At 32.4% G+C, this 24809-nt stretch overlaps 1 protein-coding gene across 2 annotated transcripts; it reads left to right on the forward strand.

The window, feature by feature from the left end:
* The first annotated feature begins 14368 nt into the window (after positions 1–14368).
* On the forward strand, positions 14369–18606 carry LOC130827143 (cation/H(+) antiporter 11-like). 2 transcript variants are annotated; one of them, XM_057692785.1, is made up of 4 exons: positions 14369–14873; positions 16172–16352; positions 16449–17221; positions 17322–18606. In XM_057692785.1, the coding sequence occupies exons 1-4, from the start codon at positions 14661–14663 to the stop codon at positions 18483–18485; spliced, it is 2331 nt and encodes a 776-aa protein (XP_057548768.1). In that variant the 5' UTR covers positions 14369–14660; the 3' UTR covers positions 18486–18606. The 2 variants fall into 2 exon arrangements, with proteins under 2 accessions (XP_057548768.1, XP_057548767.1); XM_057692784.1 differs by having other exon boundaries at positions 16172–17221.
* The last annotated feature ends 6203 nt before the right edge of the window (positions 18607–24809 follow it).

A 24809-nucleotide genomic window follows, 5' to 3' on the forward strand; every position in this document is an offset into this window, starting at 1 on the left:
ATTTTTTAATGACAACTTAACAACAGTTAGTTAGATTTATTTAAGGCGTTAGTAATATTTTTTGAATTTTATTTAAAAAAAAAAGGAAAGTAAGGGAAAGCATGCTCTGAACACCATCACTCCTGATCTAATTGATAACATGATATCACAAGAACCTCAACCGAGTCAACTGGGAATTTTACCATAACTATAGTGTTTGATCTTTTTTTGCTACTCTGATCTTTATTTTAGGATATTGCTATGAATTACTCCTTGAACATTTTGTAAATGGTATTTATATGAAATTAATGACAAATCAGATGAATTTTTATACCAATGACTAAACAAAGCTTTTCATTACCAGTAGCATTATAATGTGGATATGGCTTATATCAACTCTTTTTTTTTAGAATTACTCTTTGAACAGTAATCATTTTAGAATTGCTCAGTGAAGAAGAAAATTGAAAATGATGAAGGAAGGTGGAAATGAAGGAAATTTCCCACCAAAATCCAAACATAATTGTTGTTAAGTTGTGGGTAAAAAATGGTTATTGTTGCTAAATTAACACTAATTATTGGGTACAATTAAGAATTGGTAAATTTATTGGATACAGTTGAGAATTTTTAAAAGTACGTGGGTATAAGTAAGAAAAACCCAATAATTAAATTTCATACATATATCAATATGTGTATCGCTTGAAATTTTGATACCCACATTTTCATCAACAAAAGAATCACTAAGATTTTTCATTTTTTTTATTTTGCAATTCTTAAAAGTTTTTCCAAGTGCTTCTATTATTAAATATTAATTAATCACGACACAACGATAAATTTTCAATCAAAAATCAAAGAGGAGCAATACAATTTGATTTGAAGCCAAATACATAAAATTTTTGACAATTGACAATTTAATCTTTCTCCTGAATTAAAATTGAAAACTAGAAAAATTTGTCAATAAAAAATTACTGTTTTTTTTCAATCTAATATTTTAATCTTTTACATTTTAATACAAGTGTGGCATATAGTGTTCATTTCCCTCATCAAAAAAACTGTATTCTTTCCCATCAAAGTTGTCATATGTCAAATTAAAAATTAATGTCTTTCTTATAAGCCCCAAATAATATATTAAAGAATTAATATATACACAAATTCTAATATTAGATGGTTTTACGGTGAGACCATTTTAACTAAATTAGTCCAATATACATTTATTTTTAAAGTAATGATTTTTTATAGTCTTAAAGTTATTTATAACCTTATTTTTAAAGTAATCACAAATCTCATTTGTTTTCCCAAACGATCTCTTTTCATTAGTCTAAAAGAATATATCTATATTCATTACTCATTTCATCCCTCATTAAAATTTCAATTATCAAAACCCACTAATTCCATATTCAAGAAGATTAATCTTTGGTTCTATATATATATATATATATATATATATATATATATATATATATATATATATATATATATATATATATATATATATATATATATATAAAATATATATATATATATTAAGATAGAGATAAGAGAATGAATGAACAATACTTACCTTCACTAGTTCATTTTTATTGACTATTTTATGATTTCTTCATTTCTTTGTAATTTTAGAGATTAGAGATATGAAATGTTAGAGAAGATGAGAAGGTGAATATTCAAGAGTTAAATTATGTATGGGAAAAAAACTTTAACTTTAGTTTGGGAAGTCCAAAAGTTATTTATGGGAATCCAAATTATCTATGGAAATTTATAGGTTATGTTCCTGTATCAGTTTATACGCTTTAATTTTCTCACAGATATCATTAATTACTTTTAATTTCTTAAAAATTGGGCCTCTAAAAAATCGGGTCCCTCAGCTATTGCTCATGGTGCTCCTGATATGGGCCGGTTCTAGGCAGACCTAGTTAAGGTATGTAACCCCATTAAAAAATTTTCAAAAAAGTTGTTAATACGGCTCAAACTCATGACTTTGTGCCAAATGTGAATAATAAATCTCACTTTAATACCACTAAGCTACAATCATTTACATTTAAAAATTTTTAACTAATATTATTTATACTTTGTGAGAGTAATTACAATTAATGGCCATTAAGTAAGACAATTAACGACTATTTATCTTTCTTAATTCTCCTATTTTTCAACTCTGTTTCCTAATTAAGTTTTGTATTGTGAATTTGAGTATGATTTATAATTTTAATTTGCTATAATTTATGTTAATTTCAATTTTATTTGTGTAATTTGTTCATGAATTAGAATTTTAATTTACTTTAAATTAGGATAATATCAATTTTCGTTGCTTTTAATTATGATAATTTTAATTTAGAATTAGAATTTGTATTTGTGTTTTTGTATGATTTCATTGATTGTTATTCAAGAGTAAAATTAAAATCATCAAAAAAAGCTATATTGTTAATTTTTGTAATGAGTTGAGTTTTATCTTCGTTTTATTTTATTTACGTTGTATTTTAAGCTATGCTTTACTTGTTAATGAAAATCAAGACGCTTTTATTAAGCTCGCAACCCCATATTTTAAATTATAGGTCCGCCACTACTTGTATGAAACCGTCTCATTGTAAAACGAGTTTATATAATTTGTAATGGAGATTGAAGATGACCAAAGACAGGGAGTCGATAAAAAAAAAAAAAAAAACATTTAATACAGATTTATTACTTACTAGTGTATACTCTACACTTATTCTCACCATATCCACTTTACTAATTTACATTTTTTACTATTTACTTTTCTTAGTCAAATTATTAAAATTATTTCATTAATTATTCCTACTTAGTGAGACTCAACCACTTTTTTAATGTCTTATTTCGTTAATTATTTATAGTTTCTAATTTTTACTTTGCTATTTTGTTAGTATTTTAAGGTTAGTGCACATTATTTTCAAATACATTAATTCCCCCTAAAAAGTTTCTAATTAAACTTTTTTTTTTACTTATTTACTTTTAATGTCTTATTTCTTTTTGAGTAAGATTTTCTTAGTCAAATTATTAAAAGTATTTCATTTCTTTCTCCTACTTAGTGAGACTCAACCACTTTTTTAATATTTTTTGAAATTAAAATGAGATTAATAAATTGATTAAAAGGGAATTATATAATCTACGATTTTATAATACACAACGTAGGATGAGCTATGCTAGGGTCTTAATTGAAGTAGATGTTTCTAAGCCGTTGCCTTAGGCTATTTTGGTGGAGGATGAAGAAGGTCATGTTCATGACCAGGATTTCTTTATTGAGTGGGTGCCTCACTTCTGTTAGAAATACCAATTTCTTGGGCATATGTGTGATGAGAGTAGTCAGGTGCCCAAGAACATACAAACTGTGAAGGCTGGTAAAAAGTATATCCCTACTTTATCTTTTGTACCTAAGTAGGGGACTGTTGAGTTGATAGTGAACACTAGAGTGGCTAGCAGGAAATCTTTGGCTGATACTTCTACTGAAGAGGAGAGGGAGCTAGTGGATCCATGTGACTAGCAAAAAGAAGGTTTGGTGATTTGAAGTTATGTACTAGCAAATCTCTTGGGCTTCTTCTTTTGGTTTCATAGGCTCTTAATGAGGCACGTGTGTTAGCCTTCCAAGGCTAAGGCTTTTGTGTTGGTTGACTTGGGGCGCTTCTCATGACTTGCCTCTATTGGTTCGCGTTGTTGCTTGGGGTTTGTCTTTCCTAGGCTAGGCTGTTGGTTTTTTTCTTCTCTTTTTTTGGGTTGCCTTTGGGTCGTTGGTAGTTTGGTTTGGTAGGATTTTATTTTATTTTGGCTTGTTTCAGCTTTTCCTTGGCTTATTTGGCCGCCCTTGTTAGCACTTTTGGTGTGGTTGGTGCCCCCCCTCTTGTGTTTAGTGTAGCACCCAGGCCCCTTGGATCGTCGATGATTACAAATGGAGATTGAAGACTTGCCTCACATACAACACAAGTCTTTTCAGCACACTTTGGCCTTACTCATGCGCGCTTAGGAAAACTTCCCAGGAGGTCACACATCCTAAGATTACTCCACAGTTAATTACTCCCCATCAAGCACACTTAACTGTGAAGTTCTTAGCAAATGGGATCCCTTGAAAAGAAGATGCACCTTGTTGATAAGAGTAGTCTATCAATCCTTTTTAAAGCTAAATCTAGGGTATCACACTCACCCCCACTTAGGAATACAACGTCCTTGTTGGACCATAGTTTAAGGATCTCTTCCCCCGCGTGCATTGAATGTATAATTAGCCATGGTCCGAAGGGCTTCACAACAAACTCATGATGACCATATATGGTGCAAAATGTTGTCTTAGGTATGTCATCTTTCTTAATCCTCAACTAGTGATATCTTGATCGTAAGTTGATTTTTGAGAAAACCTACTCCCCTTAATTGATCAAAAAGATCATCTATCCTTGGCAACGGATAACGATTTTTGATTGTGATCGTATTCAGCACTCTATCATCAATACAAAGTCTCATACTCCCATCCTTCTTCTTGACAAAAAGTACAGGAGCGCCCAATGGTGACACACTTGGGAGTATGTACCTCTTTTGTAACAATTATTCCAACTGTTCCTTTAACTCTTTTAATTCTGATTGACCCATACAATATGGGGATTTAGATATTGGAGCAGCACCTGACACTAAATCGATTGGGAAATCTAACTCTCTTTCGAGAGGCATCCCAAGTAGCTCATTTGGAAAACACCTGGACATTCATTGACTACAAGAATCTGCATCAACTCTGGCTCTAGAGCCTTCATCTTTATCACATTGCACAAGTATCCTTCTCTACTCCTTTCAAGATGTTTAACTACTTTCCTTGCTGAGATGATTTGGATGCCCGACTTTAGTTCAATTCCTCTATAAGAAACCCTTTGCTTTCTTGTGTTTCTAACTGTCACTTTTTGTTGGGTACAATCGAAACTAGCCTTATACCTCTTTAGCCAATCCATCCCCAAAATGATGTCAAATTCTCTAAGGTCCATCACAATAAGATCTGCGAAAAACTCTACACCACTAATAACAATGGGACAACCACGAAAGTGCGAGTTGTACCTAAATATATCTTCTCCGTGAAAGGTTATTGTTACTCCATACTCACTAATGGTTAAATATAATTTCAATTTCTTTGAAAATTCGCGAGACACAAAAGAATATGTCGCACCAATTTTGAACAACGTAAAAGCAGGCATTGACAAAACATTGAAATAACTAGTAATCACATTACCATTTTCTTCAGCTTGCGCCTCATTCATCAAATAAACCCGTCCTTTGCCTTGTGGTGGAGCTCGATTGTTCAAAATTCCTCCAATCTTGTTGTTTCCCTCTTGAGAACGAAACTGAGAGCTACTCATTTGATTCTTCTGCCCTCCACTACCAGTCTTCCTTTGTGAGAAATCCTAGTTGATATGGCCAGGTTTACCACAAAGATAACAAACTCCCTTTTTTAGCTTGCAGTACTAAATTGTACGCCCTTGCTTGCTACATTTCTTACACCAAAAATCCATGAAAGTTTTCTGTTTTATTTCACCTCCAATTTTGCTTTGTTGCTGCTGCTGACCTTGTTGATCAATTTACCTTTTATTTCCCACCATCTCATCTCTTCTCTTTTGCACTCTCTCAACTTATGTCGCCAAATGGTTTAGTATGGCGTAGCACAGGACCTATTGGGGTAGTATGGGGAAGATGGTAGAGTCTTAGACACCCATTCCGGACCATTTACACTCTCTTCTTCACCTTGGAATGAATAATTATCCTCAGAACCAATGTGATTCATTTTTGGAAACATAAAATTCTCTTTAACCATGGTATCAAAAGTATAACTCCAACGAATGTTCTTTCACTAATCAGTCGTTTTCTTCCAATTCAAATTTTTGAAATTATCATCGATTTCATCATAAAAATAATTTATGACCTCATCCCAAAACTCAGTTTTTGGCATACTCTCTAAAAGAATAAGGGCTTGGTAAGAAGGTTGTGCAAAGATTTCATCCCCATGATTTCCGTAAAACCTCAAACAATCTCTTAAGAAATTTATGTGGTCTTCGATCGATGTCTCCTGATTCATCTTGAATTTATGTGGGCTTGCGACCGAATAGAAAGTCACAATTCATCTACATTTGGAATAACACACATAAATTTCATGAATAAACAAATAAGATTACCATCCATTCCCCTTTAGACTGCTGGTGATTATCAATAGAGATTGTAGACTGGCCCTATAGACAAACATAAGCCTTTTCAGGGCACTTTGGCCTTACTCGTGCGCACCTAGAAAAACTTTCTAGAAGGTCACCCATCCTAAGATTATTCCTCATCAGGCAGGCTTAATTGTGAAGTTTTTAACAAGTGAGCTTCCTTGAAAAGAAAATGTACCTTGTTGATGTGAGTAGTCTATCAATTCTTTTTAAAGCTAAATCTAGGGTATCGAATTTAGGAAGAAGTTTTTTTCTTTTTATACCCTAGGTTGTATGAAGGATTTTTGGATTTAATATATTCCTTTATTTGCCAAAAACAAAGATTTAATACTACCATTATATATGTGCCATGTACGAGTCTATTGTAACTGACTCAAAATTCTTAATCTTAATCTTCCGATTAATTATTCCGAATTTTCAATTCAAATCTCTAATCCGTTGGTTATCCATTTCAAACCATCTTTAATTCCTAAACCTTTTCCGATTTTGTAATTTCTTTCAAAAATTAAACTTTAAAATATTATTTTGTTTAAAATCTTTTTATAAGCACTAAAATATTATTTTATAGTACGAAAAGTAAAATTTTATTATTATATTCACGGTTTTGTAAAACGTTACGTTTTAACTTTCTTCCTTAAACTAACATTACTACTTATTATTTTAACCTTATAACTTTGATTTAATTATTTTATACATAAAAATGAGTCGTATTTTTATTATTAACTTTATGCAAAATTTTCTAAGTAAACTACATATTTTCATGATCAAATTTATTCATTATTTTAAAGTATATTCACTTGTACATACTAGAACAACAATTTGATGAACCAAAATCCTTTCTATAGTAAATTATGATGTTCATCATTTACACAAATTATCACCATTTTCTTACACAAGCTAACCTTCTTCTAAACTCCAAACTCTTACACATTTACTTACACACTCCAACTCTTACACATTCACTTACACACTTTGAATCACTTACACAAGTTACCCTTCTTTTATACTCATAACACTCTTTTTCATACAATCTAATGAACTACAAAGTTGCCCAAACCCATTATAAATACCCCTTTAGCCATGAGATCACTTACACTACCATTATCAAATCTTTCTAACATTCTTTCTTATATTTTCACTTCATTAAAATCTTACTACCTCAATACATTTATTATTAGTTGAAGAAATTCAAGAAGATGGAGCTTTGAACACTCTTTATTTAGCTTAAATCATCATCATTATGGAGTATTATTGGATTATTACTTTGGGTACTTAATGTATCATTATTTTTGGAGCTTGGATTTAATGCTTTTGGGAGCTTAAAAGATCATCATTATTTTGGGAGTTTGGATTAATTAACTTTGGATCATTATTATCTTTATCTTGGAGGGCCTTATTTCTTATTATTTTCCTAATTATTACTTAGAACTAATCCTTGGTGTTAGTATGGTAAAACTTCTTACCCTACTCTTTTTGTAAAATTTTACATTATATTTACTTTATAATATGCAAGTATAAAATATGTTGATATGTTTTATTAGGAAGTTAGTTTAATGAAATTATGATCAAGATTATATTAAGTATATGTATGCTAAAAGTATTTTTAGTATGTTAATTTAATAATCTTTGAACAAGTTTAGGAAGTGGGTGCAAAATTATATTCTAGTGATATTAAGTATGGTTTATGTTATAAACTAATGCTAATATGTTTTTGAGTTATGTGTTACATTAGGAATGTTATTATATTTAAGAATTTTTTTATGTCAGAATTTTTATTAATATGTTTATGTTAGCCTTCAAACTAGTTTATAAGGTAGTAAGTTATTTTATGGACGTATTTTTTATTAAGTATGGTTTTATTAAGAATATTGTTATTATACTTTATTTTGAGATTTAAGTTTATCCTTAAAGTTATAGTAAATTTCTAAGTTATTGCGTAATTTTTTTTTTTACTTTTTATTTTTTTTATGTGGTTATGTTAATTATTTAAATCTAGGATTTAGTATGGTATATTAAATTAAGTCGTTCTATTTATGTGAAAAGGGCCCAAAACACTCATAGGTCATTCGACCACTATCATATAAATAAAAAGAGTTTGATTTACTATTAAATTATTACAACTATTTTTGTGCTGCTAATAAAATAACAATTTAAAAAGATATTTTTGAGAAATTTTTATAAGTTATTAAATATTAAAGTGTTTTTCTTGAATATAGGAGATTTCATAATTAAAGTAACTTTTAATCACTATTTAGTACAAAATATTTTATTTGCTAAATATTTGACCAAAATTTATGTAAAATGATGTAAAAATATTTTTAGTATATTTACCGCTCAAACTATGTGTGAAATATTGATTTTGTGGGATTACAAGTTTTACTTGTTTTATAATTAGAAATATTAAGTTTTGTGAAAATTATAAGTTTGACTTGTTTTAAAACTAGAAATATTGATTTTTGTGAAAATTATAAGTTTTATTTGTTTTATAACTAGAATGTTGATTTTTGCAAACCTAATAAGTTTACTTTTTTTCTAAACTACAAATATTGATTTTTGGTGAACTTGTTGAATTTTGGAAACTTATCTAAAGGATGCATTTTAACTTGAATTTTTAATTAGAATATTTGACTTTTTTTTAAGAGAATAAAGTTTTATTTATTGTAAATTGAAAATATTGATTTTGAGAACTTATTTAAAGAGAAATAGATTTTAGTAGCTACTTGTGAAAAATATTAATTTGGAGACTATTATAGAATATTAAGTTATAGTGTAAATTTAGCGAACTATTAAAATAAAGTTATAAATAAAATTTAATGTGTAAAAATTTAATAATGAATATATAAAGACATAAAGGTTAATTTTACGTTATGATTAAGAATTATATTAAATAAAAGAGGTTATTACTTAATTTGATCAAAGTCAAAATCAAAGTCAAGTTGTTGTAATAAAAATGTGATGTACTCATGTGAATGAATATTGATTGAATGACCCTAATAGTAAGGTAAATGTCGAACCATAAACCGGCATGTAAATCCCGGCGCCCGTGTTGGCTGGCACGTAAGATGCGATGTAAGACAGGGGGTTAGCTACATATCTTGTAGAGCTCGAGCATAAATTGTATTGGAGGGGTGACGACTCCCACCATAGTTAGGGTTTAGGACTACGGTCCTCACCTAATCAGACCCTTACATAGATCAGGTGTCATATTGATGTGCTTGTTGATCAGTGATAAACTTGATTAGTGTTGATGCTATGATGTATGGTTTGGTTATGAGTATTAACCAAATGAACTTACTCAAGTGTTAAAATTACTGAATTGTATAAGTGGCAGTAATGTACTTCTGTCAGGATCGAGAATGGTATCTTAATGACTTAAAAGTATGGAACAGAAAAATAATATGGTAAAAGTATACGGTGGTGTGAATTAATTATAAGTTTGTACTTAAATTATTATTTTGTAAATGTAGCATATCATTTCCGTATTTTGAGCTGGATAGGAAGTTATGCTCGGCGTTAAGCGCTAACCGATTCAATCGGCTTCATCCGTATCATAGATGGTAACATTTTGCAGGATTTAGTTCAGGCTCCGATCCAAGCCGCAACAATTACTATTTATTGGGAACTTAGCTGCTTTTTGTATCTTTATTGATGACTTGATGATGATGTATTTTTTTCTTTTTGAGCAAACAATATTTCTTATCAGATGTAATATTTTACTTTTGTTTTAAACAATTTCAGTTTCTATTATTTAAAATTTTTAACAGTTCGGCATTTTGAGACTTCCGCAATATTTTTGTATTAAACATTATTATTGAATGTTAATTATGTATCGAGATTTCCGCTCCTGTTGCCCGCTCGTTAGCCGACGTTTTCAAAAAAAAAGATGTTTTTTTTTCAAATGAGTTTTTTTTTCCAAATAACTTTTTTTCAATTTTTTTTTCTGTGCTTGTGTGAGCATGTGTAGATTACATGTTATAATTATGTGAATGTGATATGGATCACATGTTTAAATTTCATTTGAGATGACGAAAGATTATAATATTCCCTCACTCAGGAGTCTAGAATTGACAGTTGGAATAACAGTTAACGTGAATGAAGAGTTTGAAGGTAAAGTTATTTCTGATAATTTTCTCGTAGAAAATTTTTCCATTCATATTCTTTTTGATTATAAAGTCGATCGATTTTTTATCTCTACCTCTTTTCTTCAAAAATCCTCTGTCTTTCAACCTCAGAAATTCAATACCCAAATTTGTTTCAATATTTTTCAAGATTTTCCTTCTTTCATTTTACACCAAACACTCTCTTTCTTCTTCCTTCTCTCCAAAATTGAGAAAACAAAAAAAAACCCCATGTGTGACAGTGCTAAAACAAGTACAAAATTATACAATTTTGAGACCTAAATCAAAAGTAGTCGAAGAAATTTTCTTTGTTGAAATTGGTGAAAGCGGTGAAAAATCTTAAATAAAGATCTTAGTTGATGATATGGGTGAAGAGAGTCCTGCCTAAGGAAAGTCGTCATTAGTCATGACTCCTCAAGATTCCTATCATCTTGTGTGGTTCATTTCTTCTCATAATATTAATGTGTTCAATATAAATATATCCTTTCTATAAAAAGCTTAGCCTCAACATGTATTCTAAATCTGTCTTTTTTTGAAAACTCAAATTTCAAATGTTTTCAAAAATTAAAAGCTTCTTCTCTTTAGTATTTAATTAACATCAATAAAACTCTATATCTTTTATCGATGCAACTCTATTTTAATTTGAACTTAAATAAAGGATCAAAAGGAGTAAAATATTGAAAAACTAATGTTAAAGATATCTTTGTCAATTCGAATTGAAGATCTATGATCACATGACCCTTAAAGACAACAAAGAATGTGTTGGCTCATGCTAGGAAAGAATCTTTTATACTTGAACATCAAAACAAAAAGAATCCTACTCACACCTCTTCAATGTTGAAGGAAAAGTCCTTCACACCATCATCAATCAATGTCTTTTTCCCAAAGTCAATTTAAATGAAATGATAATTGATTTTAATAAGAAAATTATCGATAAAATAATAAATGGCCTTGCAATTGATTATTTTTTAGTATGAAGTTTATGAGAAGGTAGTTGTATATTTAAAAAAGGAAGATTCGGAGAAAATGAGTATTGAAAAAGATGAGAATGATGAATGGGTGGTGAGGATTATGATTACTACTCCTATAATAATTCTTAAAGCTTTTGGTTTTTTGGGTACAAAATTAAATTTAATGTCTGCAAATGTATTTAAAATCAAAAATTTTGTGTGTGTCAACAACAAAGAAATAAGGGAAAAGTTAAATCATTTTTGTGGGGTTGTAGATTTACCGTGAAAACAAGTTTGTGCTATAAATGAGAAGATTGACGCAGTTATTGCTAAAGATGTCAAAGGACCTGTTGTAAAAGCACAATAATGTGAAGATGTGATTATAGAGGATCCCACATTCTTCACCATTAAGGTAACTTATGTTTTTACACTTGAACTCATCTAATACTATTTACGCAATCATTTGGAGATTAACATCAACTCTTCTTGCATTTACTCTTGCATTGAAGAACTTTCTTTAAGACCTCACCCCATAAACACCTCCCTAATTAGTTTCTCTAAGCTCAGAGCCACATTGCACTTAGGCTTGGGCATTCTAGATACTTCCTTTGTATATGTATTAATTAACTTGAGTTTTAGAGCTAGTCTCTAAAGTCCCATGGGGCCCTCAAATGCTTGTTACTTATGCAGTTCCGATCATTTGAAGTGGTGTTACTAATAAGTGCAATATTTGCACTTATTGCGCTTATTTTATGCTCCTTTCTTGAAGTTTAGTGGTGGTTTAGGACTAATTTTAGCTCATTTACTCTAGTTATGATGATTTGATTATTTGTGAGTAATTGAGTTAATTTTGATGATTATTTAGCATGTTATGCGAGAATTGTGGCTTATACCATTGCAGGGCACCATGGGAAGGAGTAAAATGGTGCCTCATGAGTTGAAGAAGTGTAAAGAGCTACAAAAATATCCTAAGTATGAGGAATGAATGCTTATGTAACAGCCCAAGCTCTCAAAGAAGCCCCAAGCACAACTCGCCGCCAAGAAAGCAGCAAGGAGCCAAGACAGAAGAAAGCGACGAGTCGTCACTTTTACCTGACCTAGAGGCGACGACTCATCACTAGTCATTGAACTGAGCATATTCAAGACAAAAGTTAGCGGCAACTCGCGCTTTTGCACCTCTTATGGGCGACTACTCGTCACCAAGTTCTGAAAGGCCCCTGTTCTGCAATTTTGAAAAGCGAGGGAGCTGTCTTTATAGGCGACGACTCGTCGCCATCTTCTGGCAGTTACATTCTATGTTTTATTTTAGTAAAATTTCAGTTAGTTTTTAGGTTTTAGTATAAATAGTGGAAGTTACTTTTTTTTTTTTTTAATTAAGAATCCTTTAGCTTTAATTTCTTAGCTTTTAGAGTTTCCTTTAGAAGTTAAAACTCCATTTTTATGATTTCTTCATTGCGATTTATACTTTATGCATGTTTTCATTAGTAAGTATTCTTATTTTGCTCTTTAATTACTTATCTTTTTGTCTTTAATTACTCATTATTATCATGTTTAGAATCTTAATTAGGTTTTCATTCATTATCAATTTCATGTTCATAAATATGTCTAGTGAGTAGATTTCTCTTCTAGGATTAAGGAATTGACCCTAATTTGAAGCATGGAATGATTTTTGATTGATTAATTGTGTGGAATTTAGGTCTATTATTAAACCTATGCTTAACGAACCTTAGTTTAAATATCTGTATTAACCTTTTCAATAAAACATAAATTTGAGATTAATATTAATTTAGGATTGAGGTATATTTAAGTTAAATTCATATTAGTTTAATCAATAAAACGGAAGTTTGAGGATTAATACTAGTAAGGTCTTAAACCGAAATTGATCAATAACGCGGAAGTTTGAGATTAATTAGAACACATTTAATCATACTAAAGGTTCAATTTCATAATTATGAGATTAATTGACTTCCATGTCAGAATTAGGCGATGCCCGACATCCTAGATTTTGTTTTATTATCATTATCTTCATATCAATTACTGTCTTTACTTTATTCATTAGCTTTAGCTAAATCATTTTACATTATTGTCATAGTAATGTTAGATCTTCAACCCAGCTATTTTGTGTGTTCGTATCTTGTGATCATAAACTGAACGAATATATTAACTCGCTTCCCTGAGTTCGACCCGTATCACTACACGTACCCCGTGCGCTTGCAGTTAATTAAAAGGTGCACACTAGTTACTATAAGAAAGAAAAGATATCAAAGATAAGGATCTCACCAACATATTTCCTCAAACACTCTCTTAATCCCTAGTAGTAACCGATTTAATGTTAACCTAACCGTGTCAATCCTTGACAGGTACAATAGGCATTCTCAGCGGTAATATTCCATTCAAAATGAGAAATGATGAGATTTAAATTCCTTATCATTATGTAGGATTTGTTTTCATGTCAAATAATCAACTCAATTAGAAGCCTAGCTTACGATTGTAGAGTCATGAAATTTATATACTCTATCAATATTATTGATCAATATATTTCATAATATATCTTCATTATTTTTTTTGTTTAAACCTGTATTGTTATATGATTAAATATAATTATGGCCAAAGTGTTTTCTTTATTAAAGAGTACATGATTCAAAATTCCAATGATAAAAAACTATTAGAGGAAGTATGTGCTTCTGTATGTACTATATATGCTAAATTATTACCTAATAGTAATCTTATTTTCTAGCCTAAATAAAAGCATTCCCATGAAAAAAATCCTACATTTTTTAGTATTAATTAATATAATACTTTATATACAATAGATATGCATATTTGTAATGAGATTTTGTGGTCAAAATTAAATATTCATACAAATAAAAACCTAAAATTAATCAAAACATATTGAAGAATGTAATATTTTACATTGGCATAGGCAATAAATTAGTTTTTATAGATAATACATAATAGGTGATTAATTCCTTTAAATATACAAGTCATAGAAAAATTATTCATAAATTTAAATCCTTTTCCTACCATATATTTGTTTGTAATAAGAAACAACATCAACTAAAATTAGTAAACATAAACATCCTCCCTAGCGTTTTTAGTGTTTATTTTTCAATTTTAAAATTTATTTCCTTCCTGTAATCTTCATCTTCTCTTTTCTCCCATAATTTTTCTAGTTAATAATTCTTCCTTCATCTATAAAGACGAAGGAAGAATTATAAAAAATTAAATGCAAAATTCATTTGAGAGATTTACAATTTTATTGTATTAATTGCACCACCTTGAATTAATATTCAAGGTGTGTGGGAGAGAGAGAGGAAATATTTTACAAGGAAAACAATAATACCCAACCTTAAAACTTAAGGTACAATCATAGGATAGGGATCAAAATGATATAAGGTTTGAATAATTAATGTAAATATAATAAATAATTTTGAAAAATGAGTATAACACATAATCATTATTATTTAAACTCAACAATAACACAACAAGTTTGCATAAGAAAACCAGCATGGTACCCTAAACAACACTTGGTGGAATTTCCATCTCTTGTATTACAACTTCAATTAATTGTTGTTTATTGTCTAACTCAAGCCCTACATCATACTTTGTTCAAGCATTTTGGCCTTCCTCCTCTTGCTTCCCAATTAACGGTAATTTCTCTTCTTTTTTCCCTATTAATCTTCCACACCCCCTTTTTATATTAAAAATTAAAAATGCATATTCATTTTGGTCTTGTTAATGTGTTAATATATACCTATGTATTTTAGTATATATTTGATATCTAATTTGCTAATTATATATGCCCAAGAATGAGTTTTTGTTGTCTTAATTAATGATGATTATCGAGTTTGTTTCCGATCACCTTATATAGTAAAAAAAATTGTTTTCTGTGCTTGGTGAACGTAGTTATCACATTGATAATGAACCACGTTAGTTTTTGATGTTTTATTGTTTTTAGTTGAATAATTAATATGGTTCATTATCAATGTGATGGCTACGTGATTTATTGTTTTCTTGTTAACCACACGTTGATTAGAAAACAATTAAGGTTTTATTATTTTCTTAGCGGGTGTGTTTTATTGTTTTTTGATTGATGATTAACCACGTTAATTCTTAGTGTGTTTTATTGTTTTCTTGATTGATAATGAACCACGTTGATTCTTGGTGTGTTTTATTTGTTTTATTGTTTCTTGATTGCTTTTGCTTGAATGCCTTTGCTATCCGCACAACAAAGTTATATTGACCTATAATCTGACATCATAATAATCTTAAATAGCTAGTCAAAGGAGAATATCAAAGCAAAAGATTTTCCATTTAAATGCACAGGTCTAGTTGCGACTTCGTAATCACTCTCCAAAATTGATTAGTTGCTCTTGCATTTGTTGGGTCATTGAGTAAAATGTATGAAGGAATGTAAGGTGTGTAGAAAATTTTTGAGCTGTGCTTGCTGACTTATTGTGTTGCTGCTTAGATGGACATGTATGGTGCTCGGATGAGCCCTACTGTCAAGTGAGCATCTCAACCAAAAGCTGAAGTTAGATGATTGAAGCTCTGTATGTTATTATACAATCTCACACCCCCTCATACGAATATCGCACTTCATACCTAGCGATGAATATTGCACTTTATACCAGAAGTGTGAATATTGCACAAACCCTCTTCATGCCTAGCAATGAGTATACCACTTAAAATGAGGGGCAAATGAGATTCAAACATCTGACCTCTCGTTTCATTGGGTTCTGATGCCATTTAAAGTAACCCTCTTAATCACAAGCTTAAGCTTATGATTTCAAACTTAGGATATGTTATCGAAAGTAAAATTCCCGTCAAACAAAGGTTTGAAATGACCTAATTAAGACTACCTACATCAACAAGATGCACAATGACATGATGCGATTACCACTCGAAAAAATGACGATAATTTATAATTTTATGAACATATTGATAGGCAGGTGTCATCCTCTCACCAGAATTATACAATGGAAAAATGAAGGTACTAAAGAGGGCACATGAATCAATATTTCCTGAAATGAGTAGTGATGTATGGAAAGGTGTAGCAATGTTGGGATTCTCTCTATCAATATTTATAATCTCAGTTAAAACAGATTTCAACCTGATCAAAAGAACTGGTAAAAAACCAATTGTAATTGGACTTTTAGTTCTCATTCTCACAACATTTTGGAATACAACAGTAGCTCTTATATATGGCAAATTAACTAATTTAGATAAAGATCAGAAGCAAATGCGTGAGCTTACAGCTAGCGCATCCGTCTTGGCATTGTCTACATTTCCGGTTATTGCTGTTCTTCTCAGTGACTTAAAGCTTCTTAACTCAGAGCTCGGAAGGCTAGCATTATCTTGTGGGATTATTGGTGAGGTAGTTGGCGTTTCTAATACACTCGTAACAAAAAGCATTCATCATACTATAACACTTCTCAAACAACACAAGAAAAGGCAAGTTATACTGCAGGTAGGAAATCGTGTAGTTGGCCTTATCGCCTTTCTGTTGTGTGTCATTTACATTGTCCGTCCATGGATGACCAAAATTATAAAACACACCCCAAAAGGAAGACCTGTCAAAGATACTTACTTCATTTTTGTCATATTATTGATGTTGGTTGGCGGTATCATAACTGATATAAATGGGGAGTTTGTAATCGTGGGTTGTTTTGTAATGGGGGCAGCAGTACCTGCTGGACCGCCACTAGGATCTGCTATCGTTAATAAATTTGATACTTTCATCTTGGGTATTCTTCAGCCTTTCTTGATTACGATGTCTGCCATGAGGGCGAATGTGCTCCAAATTAATTTTCAGGACAAGCTTATTCGCGGTGAATTACTCGTCACTCTGTCTGCTTTTGCTGCTAAAACTATTATTTGCCTTGGGTGTGGATGGCATTACGACATGGCTACTTCCGATGCCTTGGCACTCGCTGCCATCGTATCCTCCAAAGGGATTGTCGATATTGGTATATACAACATGTTTATTGATTCTCAGGTAACATCCTATTTAGTATCACCCCGTTAATTCATTGACATTGTATCAGAGCCCTATGTTATTCTAGATCATAACGTGAATTTCTTTCTTGGTTTGGCAGATGATTGGAGACTCAACATATGCGTATTTGATTCTTGTAACAACTGTTGGTGCAATCATAATACCAATTACAATAACATACCTTTACCATCCTTTAAGGAAGTATGCAGGATATGAGAACAGAGATATTGTGACCATAAACTCAGAAGCTCATCTAAGAATTATTGCCTGTATTTCTAGACCAGATCATGTATTTGCATTTGCCCACCTACTTGCTCTTTCAAATCCATCGAAAAATAGCATGATAGTCGATGTACTCCACCTCATAAAGCTTGCAGGAAGAGCGCAACCCATATTCATAGCCCATGACTTGCAGGAAGGAAATGCTTCCGAAAACATGTCTTATTCTGAAGATGTAATCTCGGCTTTTAGCTCAATACTTAAGAGAGCCAATATGGAGTCCCTTTTTACACACTTTTACACAACAGTCTCACAACCTAAGGCAATGCATGGTGATATATGCACTCTTGCCCTTGACAATTTAGCATCACTTATTGTCTTACCATACCACCGAAAACTTAGTACACTTGATGGTTCGATTGAGTCTGAGGATCCTGCGCTAAGAGCCCTCAACAACAACATCCTTGAACGAGCCCCTTGCTCTGTCGGTATCTTCATTAACCGAGGTACCATCAAGCTTCCTACCTTTGAAACTTCTAACTTGACATCAATATCAGTCGAGTCACAATCTACCGAGAAAAATGAGTTCTCGGCTGCAGTGATTTTCATAGGAGGAACGGATGATCAAGAGGCGGTATCCTATGCTAAGAGGATGTCGTTAGGATCAAAAGTATGGGTACTTGTCATTCGCATTGTTGCTTTTGGTGATGATAGTGAGCTAGATTTACATGATTTCAAAACATTATCGGAGATTCGAGAGTACAAAACTAATAATCCTCAATTCAACTACTCGGAACAAGTTGTTCGCGATGGTTCACAAACTGCGAAAATGTTGAGGTCTATAACAGAAGAATTTGATCTAATCATTGTAGGAAGAAGACATAAAATGGATTGTCCTCAAACTTCTGGGTTACAACAATGGAGTGAAGTAAATGAACTTGGAATCCTTGGTGATATTCTTGCTTCACCTGATTTTCCTGGTAATAAGACTTCTATTTTGGTGATTCAACACCAAAAACAATGGACATTTAAAGGCTATAAATAGAATGATTACTGATAAATTGTTTGTAATCTCTTAGATAATTGTATAGGAGTATAGTACAAAGTTTTGTCGTATATCAAAATGAGCTAACCATATAAATCAATCACAATTCTCAAATTCTCATTCACCCTAACATACTTTTTACTGGGATAGATAGCCAATTAAATTAAAATACTTAATATTAGTTATTTAATAGTTGACATGCCATTTTAATGGATAAAATTGACATTGGATATTAAAACACTCACTTTGATTGTTTAAAAAAATCACTTAAAACTTGTTTCACCGTGATTGTGAGACAATACAAGAGTTGCTCTAAATCTATGGTCCTTCGATAACTGACTTGATTTGCGTATTCACTTTTACAAATTTTTGTATGAGACGATCTCACCATGAGACACGCCTCATATATAGATTAAAGAGGATGGGGCCTCTAGGTTGTCGAACAAGATCAACTCGAGGCATATGATAGACTAACTGATGACGCATATTGAATGTGTGAAACTATGGCTACAATTTGATAGGTCACAAAAGAGACACTACGAGAGTCGAAAGGAAAAATTATTGTTTATAAGGGGTTATGGTGGTGGAATGAGGAGGTGTAGAAGATAAAAGATAAAAACAAGTGATATAACGAGCTTATAACATGCACAAATAGGGAGGGGCATGGCTCATGGACCTTAAGGGTCTAGATTCGATTCAACTCTAATTTAATGGTCTAGATTCGCCTATTTTTGAATTGTATTTCGTTTTAAGAACTTTAATGTTGGAAAGCTTCATAATATTAGAAGATCTTATTAGTTGAAAATATTTAAATAATTTTAAATGAATGTACGCAAATTATATAATATATATTTAAAAAAATCTTCAAATAATGGCACTTAGATACGGCCCAGAGTCTTATGGGAAGCAACAGTGGGGAATTTACTACAATGGGTAAAAGCCTGATGAAGCAATGTAGTGTGGAGGTTGAAGGCCCACGGTTGGTGAACTTCTTTTTTAGCTTGGAGAAGAAGCAATGGTAGTATTTGGGTAATAATCATCGGCTAACTCTGTGCTAGCAGTCGTGGTAAGATAGAGGATGCAAGCGTTATCTAAAATAATTAGGCGTAAAGCGTTTGTAAGTAGCTTTTTAAGCCCGCCGTCAATCCTCAAGGCTCAAGCTTATCAATCAATATATATAACTGAGCAAATTGACCAACAATCAATTGTCAAATATCCATTTGAAATGAATCTTTATAACATGGCTAGAATAGAAAAATCCTTCAAAAATTTACACGTGTATAGGTAAATGTGTATGAACATACATTGTATTAACATTTATTTAGTCGATGTTAAGAAGTAGGGAGAATAAAAGGAGAAGAGTAGTAGAAGAACTTGATATCAGATTGTTGAACTAGTATATATCCTTGTACATAGCAATGCAAACAAATATGCATGAAAGTTGATAGGAGGTCGAATACTCTATCTTCTGGAATAGAGAGTATGCCTGTTTAAAATTTTTGTCTGGAAGCTTAGCTCAAGAGCTTGGGTGACCTTTCAAAGCTGTTTTCTGGAACAATTTTAAGTCTATCAATAAAATTATAATGTATGTGCGAAAATAAACTTAAACAATAATACACGATATGTTAACGAGGTTCGGTTCTAAACAGCCTATTCCCCGTCTATGGGTTCTCTTCCAGCCCGTAGGATTCATCGCCTTTTATTAATAGACTTTAAGACAACCTAGAAGATCTCTCTATCTTCTCTCATCACCACGTTACGTTCTTCCCCTTGAAGAACGTCTTACAAGTCCCTTAATAAAAGCAAATCCCAATCTCACAACAGAGATTACAAGTTAAATACTTTAAAAAGTATTCTAAGGTTAGGCGTATAAATCATGAAAATTCTAACTCTTTTCAACATGTAATCCTATTACAAATTGTAAGAGCTAGATGAACTAAAAATTACAACTATTTTTGAACGTTTAGAGAATACTAGATCTTAAGTTAACAAGAGAGAAAATTGTAAGAAGAGGTGCAAAACTTAATCCTTGATATAGTTTTATATTCATGTATAAAGCAAAAGCAAGCATAATACGGATAGATTCTAACCTTGCACCTGGAGCAAAAGACTCGTCATAATCTATACCTTCTTTTTGATTATAATCTTGAGCTACCAGCCTTACTTTATTCCTTATAATGTCTCCATCCTCATTGAGCTTATTGCGAAAGACCCATCTAGTTCCAATGATAATACGATCTGGTGGCCTTTCAACTAGATCCCAAACTTTGTTTCTTTCAAATTCATTTAATTCATTTTGCATTGCAATGATCCACTCTGGTTCTTGTATTGCTTCTTTAACGTCCTTAGGTTCTACAAGAGAAACAAAAGCAGAAAATGCACATAAATTTTTAAGACAGGATCGAGTTTGGGTACCTTTGTTTGGATCACTTATGATGTTTCCTGGAGGATGTTGAGATTACATTCTAAGTCTTCTATGTAATATGGATGGTGTGTAATCATTCAAAGAACTTGTTCCTACTTCATTTAAGGAATTTCTAATGGGTGTATCTAAATCAGTACGTTCAGGAGCTGTTTCTAGGTCTTGAAATTGGATCTCAAGATCAAGTTGTGAGTCTTCAATGTTTATAACCTGTTTTTCTTCAACCTCATCAAGACTTTGTATAGTATCCTGCATGTTTTTCTTTTTAACTTCACTAAGACCTTTGGCATCCAGTTCATCATCACTTATATCATCAAAATGTATATTAAGGTTTAACTCTTTAAATCCTTCACTTAGTATTCCATTATCGGATTCATCAAATAGTACTTGTATACTTTCCGCAACCATACTTGTACACTTATTTAGTACTCTATAAGCTTTACTATTCAATGAGTAACCAAGAACTATACCTTCATCACTTCTGGCATCAAATTTACCTAAATTATCCTTACCATTATTATGGATAAAACATTTGCAACCAAATGGTCTAAGGTAGGTTATGTTTGGTTTTCTTCCTTTAAATAACTCGTAGGGGGTTTTCTTAAGTATGGGTCTAATGAGACACCTATTTAAGACATAATTTGTTGTGTTAACAGCCTCGGCCCAATAATGTTTGGTGATAGGTCGTTTATGTACTACCAAACAATTCCTAATATGCAACTAGTATAGTAGCAGTTAGGGTCGAATTCACAGGGAACAATGTAGTAAGTAACTATTTTCCGGCTACCAATTGATCCTAAGTAACACACGATTTTAGAGAATATATGTCTAAACTAACTAAATGACTAGAGTACAAACAATTAAATTAGAAAGGTAAATCAATGATACTAAAACATCTAGGGATAAATTTCCCCACTAGCATGATATAATGACAATGAGATCCTACTACCCTTACATTAATCATAACCAAGTTCAATGGGACGAATACACCATTAAAGATACTAATAACTCCTTTTAAAGACTATTAGCTTCACTACCATACTATCAAACCTATTTTCATGGAATCATGTATAGCAATGACATTGAACATAGTATTCAATAAAATCCAATAATCAAATCAATCTATTTTCATGAAGATTATCAAGCCCTTGATCTAAAAGGCAATTCATTCAACTCTAACTATTGCTAACGATTGAATGAATTGTTAACCACAATTTCCAAAATTTCAATTGAAAAAAACATGAGTTAACTAGCATAAGAAACCAAGCATGAACAAGGAACTACTCACACATATCAAATGCAACAAAACAAGAATTAATTAAAGAAAACATGATAAAAGGTAATAACAAGGAAAAGATAAAGAAATAATACTTGAAGTTGAATACCAAAGGATGAACGAAAGTAATTGAAAGTTACAAAGTTTTCTCTCCCAAAGTGAAGAATTCAAAAAATCTCTCAAAACGTCCTCTCTTATTACATTCCCTAATGATAAAATATAAACTGTGCAGAAAACGGTTATTGAAGCAGGACCGGACCGGGTTTTAGGCAAGACCGGACTAGGTCCGTATGTTTAGAGTTTCCAGAGAGTAGAAATCGCAGGACTCGACCGGCTTTAAGCAAGACCGGACCGGGTCCGTAAGCCGAACACTTATGCAAGTGATTATTGACAGACCCGACCGGGTTTAGAGTATACCCGACTGGGTCCTGGGCTTGGAGGCTTACATTCCTGTTTCTTGCTTGAAATCGCCCGGGTATGATAAATACCCGCCAAGGGCCCATCATCTTGTGCTTACTTTTCTTCATTAGAACGCGGCAAAAGTACATGCGAGACCCAACGGGACTGAAAGCATATCCGAATGGACCCGTGAGCTCACAAAAGTGCCGTAGTACGGTCTCGAACTCTGCCAAATCTCGAAGCATGCATCCTAATGCTCAGAAGTGATCCGCTTCCAATACAAGAGTGGAGTAAAATGGCCTGAAATAGTCAAAGACACACAAAAACTCCAACCAAGCATAAAACCACATGGAAAAAGCAAAATGACACATCAAAATGCCATAAAATGCAAGTGAAAGGAGCATAAAAACATAGTATAAAGTGCATACATCAAACTCCCCCAAGCCAAACCGTTGCTTGTCCTCAAGGAAATGGACCATCAAAAAAAAGTGGAGATCATATAGGTCAACAAAGTTCTTCCCCAAAAGTTTTCGAAATTCATTTAAAAGCAACTTCAAACGACTCGACATTTAGGCGCACTCAACATCAACCCGGAATATCATAGCGCAATCAGGCTTTCACGATTCATCCAAAAGGTAACCAGTTAAGGCCATCGTAAACACATCATAAATCAAATGAGGAGGTACTCACGGGGCAACTCACCACTCCATTGTTGATGAGTTTAGGACTCATTACACACACCGAAGTAGTAAAAATGACTACTTCCATTCCCCAGCAGTGTTTCCCTCCCAACTCTCACACTCACGTGTTTAGAAGGACAAAAGGATCTCTCCAATGCAAACAACATTCTAAAGACTTTCACTTTAACCTTGCTATCCTTCTCCTTCGAAATAGACTTCAACTACTAAGAGAATCAAATCAGGCTAATAATGGGAGTAACGTTGGCTAAGGTTATTGGTCGTTCTAAAAATATGAGACCTAGTAGGGACAATAGGGAGTGAAGACTCTTTTCCCGCAACTACACATACTTCGAGCATGAACATCGTACAGTCAATCGTAAATGAACTTAACCAATGAAATTTCGAGCTTCTAGAAGAATAAGATATAACCCCTTTTATTTGAATTTATAACTACAAACAAAAATCACATTCTTTTTGTTTTGGTTTTCTTTTTTTTTTTCTTTTTAGAAATAATACTTGGGGGTATCTATATACAAAGGAATTTAAAAGAAACTCGAGATTTTACAATTATGGACCGGTAACCACACCAACAACCAACATCAAACTCAAATAACCAATTCACTCCCTAAGGTGTAGAGGGGGAAATTTTGGGATTGTGGAGCTTTAGTAATGCGGGTTGAAAGAAAATAGGCTCAAGCTCAAGAGGGCAAAAACCTAAAGTCAAGTAGTGCAAGGTGGCTTTGTATTCCATGTGGTTTCAAGTAACATCTAAGCCTGAAATTCATTTTCAACAAGGTACATCTAGTCAAATTCTAGGAGGAGTAAAGCAAAGTCAAGATCAGTCTAGCCCCTAATGGGCATCCTAGTAGATAATGCACACACATTTGATTAGGCCTACTCACCAGCTAACCTACTCATGCTCATGAGGCAATTAAATGCCACTTAACTGGTTCTCAAATTAGGAGTGTCTCCGGTTTGCCTCTGACATCCAAATAACAGTATCACATGCCAAAATACCAGTCAAAACATTTTGCAAAATTCATTTTAGGGGAAAGGATAGTGTTACTCATATACAGGAGATTCCAACAGTTCTCATCAAGCCATAACACTTTTTTTTTTGCATGCATGCATGCGAGAAATAAAACCTAACTCTATATGCTAAAAATGATAAAACTGTACAGATGCATGAGTGAGTGAGAGAATGATAAATGATTAACCCCCGAAGCCAGTCCAAGCACGGTCCTCAGTGTTTAACACAAGATCAAATAAATGGTCACTGGCCCGAACCACCACCTCCAGAACCAGAAGGACCGCCCCATCTGGTGGGGTCAAACCAAGAAGGGTGTTCAGAAAACCCTTGAGGAAATACACCGGTTTGATAGAATTGGCCGTAAATAGGCTCAAGAGCTCGACGCTGGTTAAGCTCTAATCAGGAAATACCCCATCTGCTTTCCGGTTATTTTTCTCCAAATTACATAAGCAAATTTACCCGAAACACCCTTCAAAAGTCCCCAATCAGGATCTAGCCTAAAGAGTTGTGATTTTTA

This window comes from Amaranthus tricolor, chromosome 11 (genome assembly GCF_026212465.1).
Source record: "Amaranthus tricolor cultivar Red isolate AtriRed21 chromosome 11, ASM2621246v1, whole genome shotgun sequence".
Taxonomy (NCBI): Eukaryota; Viridiplantae; Streptophyta; class Magnoliopsida; order Caryophyllales; family Amaranthaceae; genus Amaranthus; species Amaranthus tricolor.

Excerpts from the sequence above, each read along its gene's own strand:
- LOC130827143 (XM_057692784.1), top strand. The coding sequence starts at position 14,661 with ATGAGTATAACACATAATCATTATTATTTAAACTCAACAATAACACAA. Across the intron at positions 14,874-16,171 it reads CTCTTGCTTCCCAATTAACG|GCAGGTGTCATCCTCTCACC; the intron begins GTAATTTCTCTT and ends ACATATTGATAG. Across the intron at positions 17,222-17,321 it reads ACATGTTTATTGATTCTCAG|ATGATTGGAGACTCAACATA; the intron begins GTAACATCCTAT and ends TTGGTTTGGCAG.